Raw genomic sequence first — 14661 nt, 5'->3', positions numbered from 1 at the left:
CAGGAAGACCCTCTGGCCATCAGAATTACAGATTCCTGGGGACCCCTGGGTGGCTCAGTCAGTTACGCGTCTGCCTTCGGCTCGGGTCATGATCCTGGAGTCTAGGGATGGAGCCCCACATCGGACTCCCTGCTCAACGGGGAGCCTGCTTCTCCCCCCCGCCCCCCATTCATGCTCGCTCACTCTTTCAAATAAATAAAACCTTAAAAAAAAAAAAAGAATTATAGATTCCATTGCCATGGAAAGCATCTTTCCAATGATCTTTTCCTGGAAGAAAAAACAAAACAAAACAAGCTTCAGCTCTCCAGGGGATGTAGAGCGATACTGTCTGGAGGCCGCAGCAGATTCAGACCTTTTTGCTGAAATCACTAGCGGATGCTGAGGTCCCATCCCAGGCAGGCAGATTCATTTGGTCTGGGGTGGGGACTCGAAGGCTGCATTTATAAACTATCCTGAGAGATTCTGACATTTGTTTTTCTTCTGTGAGAGTGAGTGAGAGAGAGTAGGTGGGGGAGGGGCAGAGGGGGAGAGAGAGAGAGAGAATCACAAGCAGGCTCTCCGCCCAGTGTGGAGCCTGACGTGGGGCTCAATCTCACAACCCTGAGATCATGACCTGAGCCGAAATCAAGAGTCAGATGCTTAACTGACTGAGCCACCCAGGAGCCCTGGGAGGCTGGCTTTTGACCAGAGTTGGCATCTGCTGGATACATGGGCCTGGTTGGGTTCTTTACCAGGATCTACACCTGAGGATGGGGGTAGGGATGAATAGGTGGTGTCTGGAGAGTGCTTTGAGCTTTGGAAGAAAAGTGCTTTCTAGATCAAAGGTAGGCGTGGGCTGTGCTCTGCCCGCTCAGTATCTGCAGCTCAGTATCCTGGGAAGACCCCCAGGCTGCCTGCTTCACATCACTGGGGGACCACACTTGGTTTTGACAAACTCAGCAGCACTCCCCAGGGCCTTGTTGGAATCAGTTCCTCATCGGCACAGTCTTTCTTGTCCAGCTGAGCCAGGCCTCAGGCAGTTTCCTGGGAGCCTGGGGGCCCTTAAATTGCAGCTCCTGCCCAGCCACTATTCAGGCACTTTCTGTCTAGAGTGATCTCCCCGGGCTCTGGGATGCTATCCAGACCAGGAGGGAACGTGTCTTACAGTCTGACAGGCAGCCTATCTATGATCCTGGCTGCCTTGCCACAAGCCTGAGAATTGGGATTCTGTAATGTGAAGCTGCAGAGACATGAGAATCTTCGGGGGAGGAGGGTTACCATTAACTTGGCCTTGTCTCTAGATAGGGCCACAAATGAGGCATCATATATATGGCAGGTGGCCCTTGCATTCCACCTGCGAAGGATCTTAGCTGTGTGGTTCTTGATGTTAGCTTGCTTCAGAATTAGCAGAGGATCTTGGTTAAGAGGTAGATTCCTAGGTCTCTTCCCCAGAGAGTTTAAATCAGTATGTCTTGGGGAGGGAGCGCAAGAATGCACATCTTAGCGCACATCCCTGTGGGTTTGACGCAGGCAGGCCACAGCCGCACTTTGAGAAATGCTGCTCTAGCCTGTTCTTCCAGAATAAATCCGTCTGCAAGAGGTACACGCCAGTGCCCTTCCAGTCTGGAATTTTAGTCTTGTTCTTAGGGTGAGGATAAGAAGTTTTTGGTGAGGGCTTTAAGTAATGATGCTATGGCTCAATCAGCCTCCTGTTTTATTGGTATGTTACCATCAGGCAGAAACACAGTGTTATCTGAAGGAAATTGAAAGGTGAGGACTATCTGTGCTCTGTGTACACCATGGACATGATTTGTAAACCCGACTAATGAAAAATGAGTTGCTTTATAGGATGGGATAAAGCTGCAAAGTTGTTTTATACAAGGCGGTAGAATCTAATTAGGGAGAAACCATCCATCTTGAAAATCCAATTGGCTATTATACAGTCCTTGCAGAATTTTATACAATCTCTTATGTTTTCCTTTCATTCAGCTCTACCCCAGTCATGGGGCGGGGGTGGGTACGTGTGCATGCATGTGCGTGGGTGTGAGGCAGAGACAGACAGAGACAGAGATAGGGAGGCAATTAGAGAGACTGAGAGAGACTGATTTCAGGGGAACAAGAAAACCCCAAACAGGACTTTTCTAGGAAGAGCTTCTCTTTGCTGTCTGGAGCCTGCAGCTGCCTGAAGATAGTGGCAGGGGGCAGCAGTGAGTCAGAATCCCTCTTGTACCATTCTTGTCCCAGCCACCACGCAGGCTGAGCCTGAACATGCTTCCATTTTCTTCTCTGGCAAATAGCAGACTTTTCAGGCCCAGGGTCTTCACTCTGTGCTCAGTGCACATGGGGTGAGGGTGGAGGAGACGGGACAAAGGGATCAGGTGCTTCTGGCGATCTTGGCCCTCTCTAGCCCTGGTGGGGCTGCCCTTCGGCCTCATTCCTTGCTTCAGTTCCTGCTCGGCTCCACAATTGACAGACTCCGGATGGGATTTGGACTGTTGACAATCCTGAACACAAATGTATGGAGTTCCCAGTGTGAGCACTTACAATGCTTGGGAAGACACAGTGGTGTGGTGGATGGAACATGAGACTGGGAGTCAAGGCCTGGGTTCTCCCCTGTACTCAGACCATGGGTATCTGGGTGCCCACAGACTGGTCACTCCTTGCTGTGACCCTCATTTTCTTCATGTGCAAAACAAGGATGTTGGGAATACATGAGCTTTTTAAGCCCAGTCTCTGATGGGGAGGGGGTGGATTCTTCCTCTCTTCACATCTGCTTTTAGCCAGATTGTGCAAACTAGGAGACATGATCAGACCACTGCCTGCCCACATGGAAACACATGAAACCAGGATAATTACTCTCCAAGGCCAGAGGCATTTCTAAGCTCTGCCTTGAGTTCAAGCTTCTGTAATTTATCTAAAATGTAGAGGGGCGCCTGGGTGGCTTAGTCGTTAAGTGTCTGCCTTTGGCTCAGGGCGTGATCCCAGAGTCCTGGGATCGAGCCCCACATCAGGCTCCTCTACCGGGAACCTGCTTCTTCCTCTCCCACTCCCCCTGCCTGTGTTCCCTCTTTTGCTGGCTGTTTCTCTCTCTGTCAAATAAATAAATAAAATCTTTAAAAAAATTAAAATAAAATAAAATAAAATAAAATGTAGAAAAATGCCATTTGTCCAAGGTCAAGACTGCACCTTCATTTGGGGAAGGAAGGAACTTTTTTTTTTCTTCCTGAAATGATTTTGGCATACCCCTGCCTAGAACCTAGGTTGACCAGATGACCTTCTGAGACCCTCTGAAATCTGAACGGATTCTTTTTCCAAATGAAGGCAAAAAGGAAACAGGAAACAGGAGGAGGATATTTTGACTAAGCAATACTCTTTAGCAGGAAGGCTGTGGCTTGTTTGTCATTAGCTGGAACCCCAGTGGTACTGAGCATTAATGCTTTACTCCAGTGTGGTACCTTAACTCTCTGTGTGCAAATCACTTTGTGAAGGTTAATTAATTTTTACAGTCCCTGTGGGAACCTGGCAGTGTAAGTTATTGCTAACTACATCTCACCTTCCAGTTCGCTGCAAATAATCTGTAAAGGCCTCTCAGAACTAAGCCTTGTGTTTACATGAGAATCACTGTATCTCTACCCGTACTCCCTTCCCACACATCCCATCCTAAATCTCCAGTATCATGCACATGCTTACAGTTCTCCTTTAGAGAGCAGGTGTCTGCAACAGTCAGACACCCTTGATGCCATTCTATCCACTAAGCTGGACTTGGGCCTTTCTTCCTGGCTTTCAATAGGACTCGTTCTTTCAGATCCATCACTGCCCTATGGCATCCTCAGTATATAATTGTTGTTTCTTCCCTTCACTGTTGAAAATCTCCCTTTTCTGGACTCAGCCTCTCTTAACTTTTCCCATGATAACTCTACCATCCTCCCCACTACTGGAGTAGGGGGCTTTGTCCGTTTCCCTCAAGGTAGGGCTCTGTGGTCAGAGTTCCTATCAGCCAGAGCCAGGGAGGCACAGTGGGGTGGGGTCTGCTGCTTGGTATGTGGCTCCTTCCATCTGTTCCTTTCCTCCATGCCATGTTAGCACTGGACTTGGTGTTCTTAGATGCTAAAATCCTGGTGTACAGAGCCCATCCCATTGGTTTAAATTATTTTACCCAGAGTGTTACTTTACAAAGGGCTTAACCAATACTTGATGGTGATGTTACGGCTGTCTCTTTCCACACGTAGTCTTCTCTTCTGAGCCACCTCAGGTTTTGTCCTTCCCCAAGTCTTCTGTTCCTTATGTTTCCCCATTCTCACACATGCATGATTCCCCTACTTCTGCTTGCCCCTTGGCTGAAATCTGAAGGAATTATAAAGCAGCAACTCTTAAAAAGGGGTCCACAAGCCCCTGGAGAATCAGAGAACTCATTTATTTAGAATTTATTAAATGCATTCTATCAGCTACATATTGTGCTAAATACCTCCACATGCATTATCTTATTTAAACCTCACAACTTCACTCTAAAGTAGGTATTTTTTTTAAAGATTTTATTTATTTATTTGACAGAGAGAGACACAGCCAGCGAGAGAGGGAACACAAGCAGGGGGAGTGGGAGGAAGATGCAGGCTCCCTGCAGAGGAGCCTGATGTGGAGCTAGATCCCAGACTGCTGGGATCACGCCCTGAGCCAAAGGCAGACGCTTAACGACTGAGCCACCCAAGGCACCCCTAAAGTAGGTATTGCTATCTAATTTTCCAGATACAGAAAACCTCAGGGTTACTGAGGACGTGGGACTTGTCTAAGGCTGCAAAGCTTGTAAATGTCAGGATCAGGATCTGAACCAAGGCCTTTTAACTCTGGGTCTAAGGAATTCTGAGCCAACCATAGGTGTCAGCAGGTTATAACCTAGACTATACTAGAATATGCTAGAGGCATTATCCAGCCATTATACTGAAAGAGCAAGAAAGTGAGGATAAGCGTTGGTGCTCATGACTACTCTGCTGCCTCCTTCCTACATTTGTTTCTCTGTCTCACTGAGAGCTCATGTCTCTTTCTCTCCCTATTCTTGTCTCTCCTCCCCCTATAGCTCAAAATGACTAGGCACAGATAGCAGACAAGGGAATAATTAAATAAACACTGCCTTGGGTTGTGGGGGAGTGTTTTAAGAATGGCTAATAGAAGATAGGTTGAATATTTATGCCCACATGGTACTAATAGCTCAGAGAGATCTATTACAGATTGCTGTCTTAGTCTTCTTCAATATTTTTACCAATGGCATGAACAAAGGGAGAGAAGGAAGAATATTTTGTAGTAATAAAAAAAGTTCCATCAATAAAGAAGGTAGAATAGAAATAAACTTTTAGGCATCAAATAACATAGCAGCAAAATAGGTAAGGCAAAAACTTTTAGAAAAACAAAGAAAATTTGATAAAAACAAGACATTAGTCATGCAAAAAGTACTGTAAGTATGTAAAATATTTAAAACTATCAACCAGGAACCTTAATTTAAGAGATAAATATAGAGTTCTGTGCCCTGCAAGTAGAATACACATTCTTCTCCTGGAAGTTATGCAAAAAGTGGTAATGTTTTTGATTACACAGGAAAGGTTCATAGATTCCAAGAAGTAGATACCTTACCAGTATATATTTTTTTACTAATATAATAAACCAGAAATCAGTAGTTTTTATATTAAAAATACTCTTTTAGGGGCACCTGGGTGGCTCAGTTGGTTAAGTGCTTGACTTTGGCTCAGGTCATAATCTCAGGGTCCTGGGATTGAGCCTGCATCCGGTTTTGTGCTCAGTGGGGAGTCTGCTTCTCTCTCTCTCCCTCTGCCCCTCCTGCTCATGCTCTCTTTCTCCCTCTCTCTAATAAATAACGAAAATCTTAAAAAATAAAAATAAAAACTCTTCTTTTTTTAAATTTAATAATATTTTTTATTATATTATGTTCGTCACCATACAGTACATCCCTAGTTTTTGATGTAAAGTTCCATGATTCATTACTTGCGTATAACACCCAGTGCACCATGCAATATGTGCTCTCCTTAATACCCATCACCAGTTTATCCTATTCCCCCACCCCCTCCCCTCTGACGCCCTCAGTTTGTTTCTCAGAGTCCATAGTCTCTCATGTTTCATTCCCCCTTCTGATTACCCCCTCTTTCTTTATCCCTTTCTTCCCCTACCGATCTTCCTACTTCTTATGTTCCATAAATTAGTGAAACCATATGATAATTGTCTTTCTCTGCTTGACTTATTTCACTTAGCATTATCTCCTCCAGTCCCGTCCATGTTACAGTAAATGTTGAGAAATCGTTCTTTTTGATGGCTGAGTAATATTCCAATGTATATACGGACCACAACTTCTTAATCCAGTCATCTGTTGAAGGGCATCTCAGCTCTTCCACGATTTAGCTATTGTGGACAATGCTGCTATGAACATTGGGGTGCATATGGCCCTTCTCTTCATTACGTCTGTATCTTTGGGGTAAATACCCAGTAGTGCAATGGCTGGATCAAAAGGTAGCTCAATTTTTAACTTTTTAAGGGACCTCCACACTGTTTTCCAGAGTGGCTGTACCAACTTGCATTCCCACCAACAATCTAGGAGGGATCCCCTTTCTCCACGTCCTCTCCAACGTTTGTTGTTTCTTGCCTTGTCAATTTTTGCCAGTCTAACTGGTGTAAGGTGGTATCTTAGTGTGGTTTTGATTTGAATTTCCCTGATGGCTAATGATTTTGAACATTTTTTCATGTGTCTGTTACCCATTTGTATGTCTTCATTGGAAAAGTGTCTGTTCATATCTTCTGCCCATTTTATGATTTGTTTATTTGTTTCTTGTGTATTGAGTTTGAGAAGTTCATTGTAGATCCTGGATACTAGTCTTTTATCTGTAGTGTCATTTGCAAATATCTTCTCCCATTCCGTGGGCTGCCTCTTAGCTTTTTTGACTGTTTCCTTGGCTGTGCAGAAGCTTTTTATCTTGATGAAGTCCCACAAGTTCATTTTTTCTTTTGTTTCTCTTGCCTTTAGAGATCTGTCATGAAAAAAGTTGCTGTGGCCCATGTCTAAGAGGTTGCTGCCTATGTTCTCCTCTATGATTTTGATGGATTCCTGTCTCACATCGAGGTCTTTCGTCCATTTGGAGTTTATCTTTGTGTATGGTGTGAGAGAGCGGTCAAGTTTCATTCTTTTGCATGTAGCTGTCCAATTTTCCTGGCACCATTTATTGAAGAGACTGTCTTTTTTCCACCGGATGTTTTTTCCTGCTTTATCAAAGATTAGTTGCCCAAAGAGCCGAGGGTCCATTTCTGGGTTCTCTATTCTGTTCCATTGGTCTATGTGTCTGTTTTTGTGCCAGTACCATGCTGTCTTTGTGATCACAGCTTTGTAGTACAGCTTGAAATCCAGCAATGTGATGCCCCCAGCTTTGTTTTTCCTTTTCAACAATTCCTTGGCAATTCGGGTCCTTTTCTGGTTCCACACAAATTTAAGGGCTGTTTGTTCCAGTTCTTTGAAAAATGTCATTGGTATTTTGATCGGGATAGCATTGAAAGTGTAGATTGCTCTGGGTAGCATAGACATTTTAACTATGTTTATTCTTCCGATCCATGAGCATGGAATATTTTTCCATCTTTTTGTGTCTTCTTCAATGTCTTTCCAGAGTGATTTGTAGTTTCTAGAATATAGATCCTTTATGTCTATGGTTCAGTTAATTCCGAGATAATGTATGATTTTTGGTGCTATTGTAAATGGGATGGATTCCCTAATTTCTCTTTCTTGAGTCTCATTGTTCGTGTATAGACATGCAACTGATTTCTGAGCATTGATTTTGTATCCCGCCACATTACTGAATTGATCTATAACTTCTAGTAGTTTGGGGGTGGATTCTTTTGGGTTTTCCATATAGAGTATCGTGTCATCTGCGAAGAGAGACAGTTTGACTTCTTCTTTGCCAATTTGGATACCTTTTGTCCCTTTTTGTTGTCTGATTGCTGTTGCAAGGACTTCTAGTACTACGTTGAAAAACACTCTTCTAAACAACTCTCAGATGAATTAAAGCATCAAAACTAACAAACTGAGATAGTATATTATTTACCTTACATTATGATTGAAAATTTAAAATACCAACAAAGCTTGGAAGGTCATTGAGTACCCCGGATGACCAGTTGGGATCCATTAAGATAATGTCAGGCTGGAAAGATGGACTAAATCTAACAATTACATCTGAGATCTTGCTCTGGTATCCAAAAAGCCAATGACAGAAGCACAAGGTAGAAGAGATATGATTCAGTAGCACCATCTTTAAAAGAAAAACAATCACACAGACAAAAGATTTAGAGGTTTTACTTGACAAATGGGTTTGGCATTCATCAACTGTGATATGGCTGCCGAGAAAAGTTAATGTGATTTTAGGCTGCGTGAATAGATATGTCGTGTCTAGAACAAGAGAGGCACAGTCCAGCTCTAAGCTGTGCTAATCAGACTTCACACACTGGGCATTCGGTCAGGGGCTCCATGGCTCAAGGAAGCTAAATCAGGGCACATTGAGAGAAAAGTAAAGAGAAAGGTGAAGGGACGTACCAAAAAAAAAAAAAAAAAAAAAGGAGGAAGTAGAGAGGCATGGCATTAAACCCAAGGCAACTCCTTTTTTTTTTTTTTTTTAAGATTTTATTTATTTATGTGACAGAGAGACAGCCAGCGAGAGAGGGAACACAGCAGGGGAGTGGGAGAGGAAGAAGCAGGCTCCCAGCGGAGAAGCCCGATGTGGGACCTGATCCTGGAACGCCGGGATCACGCCCTGAGCCAAAGGCAGACACTTAACGACTGCGCCACCCAGGTGCCCCCAAGGCAACTCCTTGAAGTCTTAATGCTGTTTTCAAATATATAAAGGGTTTTTATGCAGAGGAGAGATAAGGTCATAGAAAGATATATTTCTGTGAGCCAGAATATTCCAAAGATGAAAGAGCTGTTTAGAGATCCAGCCGAGTTTCCTATCGCTAGAGGTGTTCTAACCTAGTTTGGGTAAATACATGGCAGGGACACTGTGACAAGGGTTTTGGCCCTGGGAAAATAGGTGGTTGGATCAGACAGACTTCCCAACCCTGAAATTCTTCAATTCCTCTGGAATCTGGTGTTCCCCGAGTATGGTCCTCCCATGCGCTACTGAGTTAGGTACAAAATTGGTTTTGTGCAGATTTTCAGCATTCACATTTTGAGACTAGACCCTGTGGATGACAAACATGTCTGAGCGCCTAACCTCGTTGAGATAGCATCAGCCCAGATAAGACAGGTTTTCAGGATTTTAAAAGGAAACGTTCGATGAAAGACATTTGATGTTCTGAGACTTCAGCAAAAGGGTCAGAGAGGGTTTGAGTAGGTGGGGAAATCCTCACGGGGAAGACGAAAAAGTACATGTGTACATCGGGCAATATGAAATTGTGGTAACAGAGATGTATGTACAAAGCAAACATAATTGCTTGCTTCTCTCCTTTGATGGAGGACTATGGTGCGCCCGCTGACACGCCACATGCCACACGTGCAGAGCTTTTTAGAGTGTCTCTCACCATTAGCCTTCTCGTGGCCGCTGCAGAGCTCCCCGCAGACACAGGCTTTGGGCTCTGCGGCTCCCGCTCACACACAGCCTGCGTCTCTAACAGATGCATCTGACAGGAGCTTTTATTGATGAAGCTTTCCGTTCTTCATCTTGCTGATTGCCTCTCACCTTTTCCCAACCCAGCAGCACTTTTATCCTTGAAACGAAGACCTTCCTCCCCTTGGGGAACAATGGCTCTTGCCCTCCATAGCCCATGACAATAATTACGATAATAAATAATCCCTTACATTTATTTAGGGCTTTATAGTTCCAAATGCTTTTCATGCCTGCTCTCTTGTTTGTTCTTCATGCCAGTGCCGGGGGGGAGGGGCTTGGGGGTGGGGAGACTCGGGGCAGGTGCTACCCTGGGATGTAAGGAGGTCAGAGTGCTCAAGGTCACACTGAGGATATGAGCTGAATCCGAGTTCAGAACCCAGGTCTTTAGAGCCCCGATCTGGTTTAGTGGCGTGAATGGTGTGAACAGCACCGTGATGCCTCCCATTCCTGGGGCTCATGTGTCTGACTCGGGCTGGTCATGAGTCCTGTAGGACTCATGCTCTGAAGACCTTCAGGCCTGGCCCAGTCCCCTAGGACACCAGCTTTATTCAAAAGCATTTCCAGAGGTTCGGTTCTATGGATAAGTCTGGTTGGTCTGGCCCCAGGCTCATTGATGCCCACCTGGAACCCCAGGGCTTCCTTGCAATGGACCCAGCCTTTGTTAATGAGGTCAGGAAGGAGGCACCTTTCAGAGGCTACGTCTGCCTTCCCCCGTTTGTTTTTTTTAGCAGTCTGCAAAATTACTTACTTTATGACAAGCAAACAGACATGCGAGCATGAAAAACAGAGTTTATTAATTTAATCAAGTGAAACTTAGAGCAAAGTTAATATCACGCATTTAATGATGATATAGAATTGATGCTCTGCATGGTTATTAAGCATAAATGGTAAACAGCTTATATGGATGACTGTAATTAGTATTGCTTTATCAGAGAAAATCAATTTTTAAGTTTCTCTCATCTCACTTTATTAGTTCTTCAGTATTTATATAGTTGGAATCACTGTCTAAAGTTGTCCTTGACACCATTTGCCATCTAGCACCTGAATTTCTTTGAGCATAGGAAGGTGGTTCCAGCGACCAAGAGAAGACTTTCTTTCTGAAAGTCCCTTCAGACAGTGCTCATTTCTGCCCTTGAGGTGTCCCTATTCAACAGCAGGTACATTGGCTCCTTATTTCTCTCCAAGATTTTTTTGTACTTATTATGAGCTGGCTAATAACAAAAGTAACAATCCAAAACATCTGTCGTTTAGCAAGAAGAGATTTCTTACTCTTAGCCAACCAGACATCTCCTATGCCCCGGATGGTGGTAAACACAGGGCTCTAGCTTGCAGAAGTCACCTTTTGCTGAGCGCATCCTGAGGCCATTGCCGTACTCACTCAAAGGGTTTCTGGCTTTGAGGGTACAGCCAAGAGAGGGAACTTAGAGGCTTCTGCTTCAATGTGAGTGATCTTGGCCATGAAGACTCGCACCAGTTCAGTTTTGTGGTTCCTACAGAATTGGAAGGATGCCAGTCAAAATGGCTCCTTAGTCATGCGCCGTCTGTGCATGTGGCGCAGGTAGCAAGTGAGGAAGGGACATTCTTGGGCAACAGGGAAGGCCCGGCACTGGATTGGAGTCCCGAGTGGACATTAGGGAGGTGGGGGTTAAAACGATGAAGGGCTCAGAGGAATAAACACGTTGCCATCCTTGATGTTTTGTTCAGAAATCTCCCCAGTACCTCTTAAAACTGAAAACCAGAGCCCTTTCCTTCATCATTAAAGTGTCCTTCCTTGAATAAAGGGCAGAGAGGGCTTGCCAACATTTGAGTCTAATGGCAAGTGCCAAATTTTATAGTATGTGTATGTTCAAAATAGACCTTGAGAGCCAAGACATCATCCTGCTCCTGAGCCTGGATTCCCCTTAACAGGTGAGAAAGAGGACCAGGGGCGCTGAGCCAGAGAGAACCTTTCACTGCAGGTCAGAAAAGAGTGGTAACAGTGCAGTCCCCTGGGGATGGGGATGCTTTGGCCAGATAACTTCCATCTCCGTTCAAATGCTCGGACTTCCTGTTTGAATTTGGACATGGGTGGAGGGGGTCATTGAAAGGAGGACCTATTTGGGGAGAGAAGGAGGAACAATGCCAGAGATGACCTATAAATTTTGTTCCCATAGCCATATTTGTCTTGGTCTCTATATAGGAGCAGAGGACCCAGGTACTTAGTTCCCATCCTGTGGCACTCTTCAGTGTAGGGAGAAGATGCTGGCAGGGGGGATAACATCTCATTATCACCGCCTGCCTTGGACCAGCCTGCCTCTTGTCATGCTGTCTGCCTGGGGCCCCGTGCCTGAGATGGCATGAGCACTGGACAGGTGTGGCCCCTCCCTTCCTTTGTAGGGGGCGTGGTGTCACTGGTTGTCATTATCATGGAATCTTTTGACATCTTCTGAGAAATATGGATCACACAAGCACACAATTTTGGGACAGCCCTCTGACAGTGCTGTTCAGACAGTGCTGTTGGAGCCAGGTAGAAAGAAAGCATCCAAAGTGGGAAGGAGATCAACCAAGAACCCAACCAGGAAAGAAGCCCACACAACACAACTTTATGCTGACTACAGGTGTAGGGGCCAGGGGACAATAGGGAGGTCTGTCTAGCGGAGGCCAGGGGGCTCGTTGCTGAAATAAAGCAAGGTTGAGGAGGATGGAGCCAGGGAAGCCTCACTGAGGGGGTGGGGAGTCATCTAGAAATGATGGCCTCCTCATCTAGGAGGAGGAGGAGGTCTCGCTAGGCCTGCGTGGTCCGCTAATCCTGATCCCGCAGCTTCAGCGGAGAGGACCTATGCAGTCACCACCACCACTCCAAGCTCCTGACGGGGTCCCAGTGCCCAAGCTCCAGGACTTGTGCTGTGGGATAACGGAACTTGGGTGTAGACCTCATCAGACTCTCCTTCTGCCACCTCTGCAGGAAAATTGCGGCTTATGATGAAGAAATCCAGCATCTCTACGAGGAGATGGAACAGCAAATCAAGCATGAGAAGGAGCAGTTTCTCCTGAAAGTAAGAGGCCACCCCAGGGCTCACTCTGAGGGCCCGGTGGCAAGATGGTCTGCTCTGACCCCCCACCCCCAGCTCAAGATCGCAGTGCCCCACCCATGGCAACGTGGGGTCCCTGTTTCTCTGCTTTATTTAGATTTTTCAAGGCATCTGTCACCCTCAAATGTGCCATTTAATTTCCTTCTTTATTTTTGTTGATTGGGGTTTGTCTCCTCCTACTAACATGAAAGCACCATGAGAGTGGGAATCTTTATTTCGCTTGCTAATGTGTCCTCAGCACCTCAACCATGCTTGGAGCATAGGAGGTCCTCAACAAACATGTGTTGAATCACTGAATGAATGAGCAAGGGACAAAGGAATGAGAGAATAAAACAACAAAAGGATGAAAGTACATGCATTGCCCATTATAGCAGCTTGAAGACAGGGTCTGACACTGGCTGGTCCCCAGAGCTATGTGGCAGGCCCACCCAGATGCAGTCCATTCCACTCCGTGCCCCACAACTCCCCTTAGGGGGCTATCGTTAGAGTCTATGCTTCCCGTCCTTTCCCTCAGACACCTAGAAAATTGAATACCCAAGACAAGTCCAATCCCACCCTTCTCGGACACCGTGGGAGAACATTTAAAACATACATCCCCTGTTCCTAGTCTGGCACTTTGCTTCCTACCAAGTCCTGCTGTTTGTCTTGGGAGGCCAGAATTGGTGAAATCCTCCGCTTTTCCAAGCTAAGCAGGGGCCTTTTAAAACAAAGCTACAGGAAACTCTCTCTTATCCATTTTTGGATCATGCACTCGGTGGGTTCTCCGCAGATCTCGAACAGTAGCCTCCTGCCTTCGTTCAGACTGCTATCACAACAATACCATAAACGGGTGGCTTATAAACAACAAACATTTATTTCTCATAGTTCTGGAGGCCGGAGTCCACACTCAGGGGGCCAGCCTGGTGGTCAGGTTCTGGTGAGAGCCCACTTCCTGGGTTTGGCTGTGGCCTTCTTGCTGTTTCCTCACATGGCAGAGGGGGCAGGCAAGTGCCTGGGGTCACTTTAATAAGGGCTCTAATCCCACTTATGTGGGCTCTGCCCTCATGACCCACTCACCTCCCACCCACCTCCTTGGGGCCATTTCCTTGGGGGTTTGGTTTCAATATGTGACTTCCGGGGATAGAGCATAGAGACCATATCATCCCCTGCCTCTCAGAACCGAACCTGGGCTATTTGCACAACCCCATCTCTCCTTAATGTACGTTGGTTTGAACCAATTTTTAATCTTATGCTGGTTGGATTACCCACACCAAGGCTCTGTTTATTATCATAGATGCCATTCAAACTGAGGTGGGGTTGGAATGCTTTCCAGAAAAAGCCAGTCATATTCTCCAACTAGATCCCTCTGAAGGCTTGTCAGTATTTCCAGCCCCCCCCCTTTCTTTTTTGGAGCTTTAAAACATTCGGCCTGTCCCCTGACCTTCAGCATAGTTGGGTGAGGTAAGGCAGACAGAATTCAAACACTTGTCACCCAGTGGACCCTCAGATAGTTTTCTGAGAACAGTAGCCTTTTTCCGCCCTACAGTGGGAAAGCCACTCCCTTGACCCCAGATGATCTACTGCTGGGCCATGACTACAGGTGAAAGACCTAGCTAAAGCAAGAAGCAAAAGGTGGGCATGGGAACTGGGAATGGGAGGAGGTCGGAGGAAAAACTTCAAGGACACATTCGTATCATGTAAGGTGATGTTACGACGCTGCTGTACCCCTTCGCCCACCCTCTGCTCCCTCCTTCCCCTGCTTCGTACCCCATGCCTTTCAGACCCAGTGCTTAGATGTATGCTTCTTGCGGAAACATGGAAACTATTCAGATGTGTTTGGCTTTACAGTCCCAGGCTTTTGCCTGGTCCCAGCGTGAGGACAGTGGTGTTACAGTTTAAGACAGCATGGGAAGGGCTGGCCCTTCTGGCCAGGGCTTGGATCCTGCCGCTACACAGAGCAGTTTGGCCGTGAGGGAAAGAATCGCTTGCAT

The 14661-nt window shown here is 45.8% G+C and overlaps 1 protein-coding gene across 1 annotated transcript in view; it reads left to right on the top strand.

The window, feature by feature from the left end:
- Nucleotides 1-14661, top strand: part of CRACR2A (calcium release activated channel regulator 2A) — a 142226-nt gene that overhangs the window by 78243 nt on the left and 49322 nt on the right. Inside the window, exon 8 of the mRNA XM_045781296.2 lies at nt 12565-12655. Coding sequence (XP_045637252.1) covers nt 12565-12655 — 91 coding nt within the window. The remainder of the gene's footprint in view (nt 1-12564; nt 12656-14661) is intronic.

This window comes from Ursus americanus, chromosome 25, assembly GCF_024610735.1.
Source record: "Ursus americanus isolate L20-20 chromosome 25, mUrsAme1.1.p, whole genome shotgun sequence".
Classification (NCBI taxonomy): Eukaryota; Metazoa; Chordata; class Mammalia; order Carnivora; family Ursidae; genus Ursus; species Ursus americanus.
Note: the sequence above shows the minus strand (reverse complement) of the source record. Positions and strands in the feature narration are given on the sequence as shown.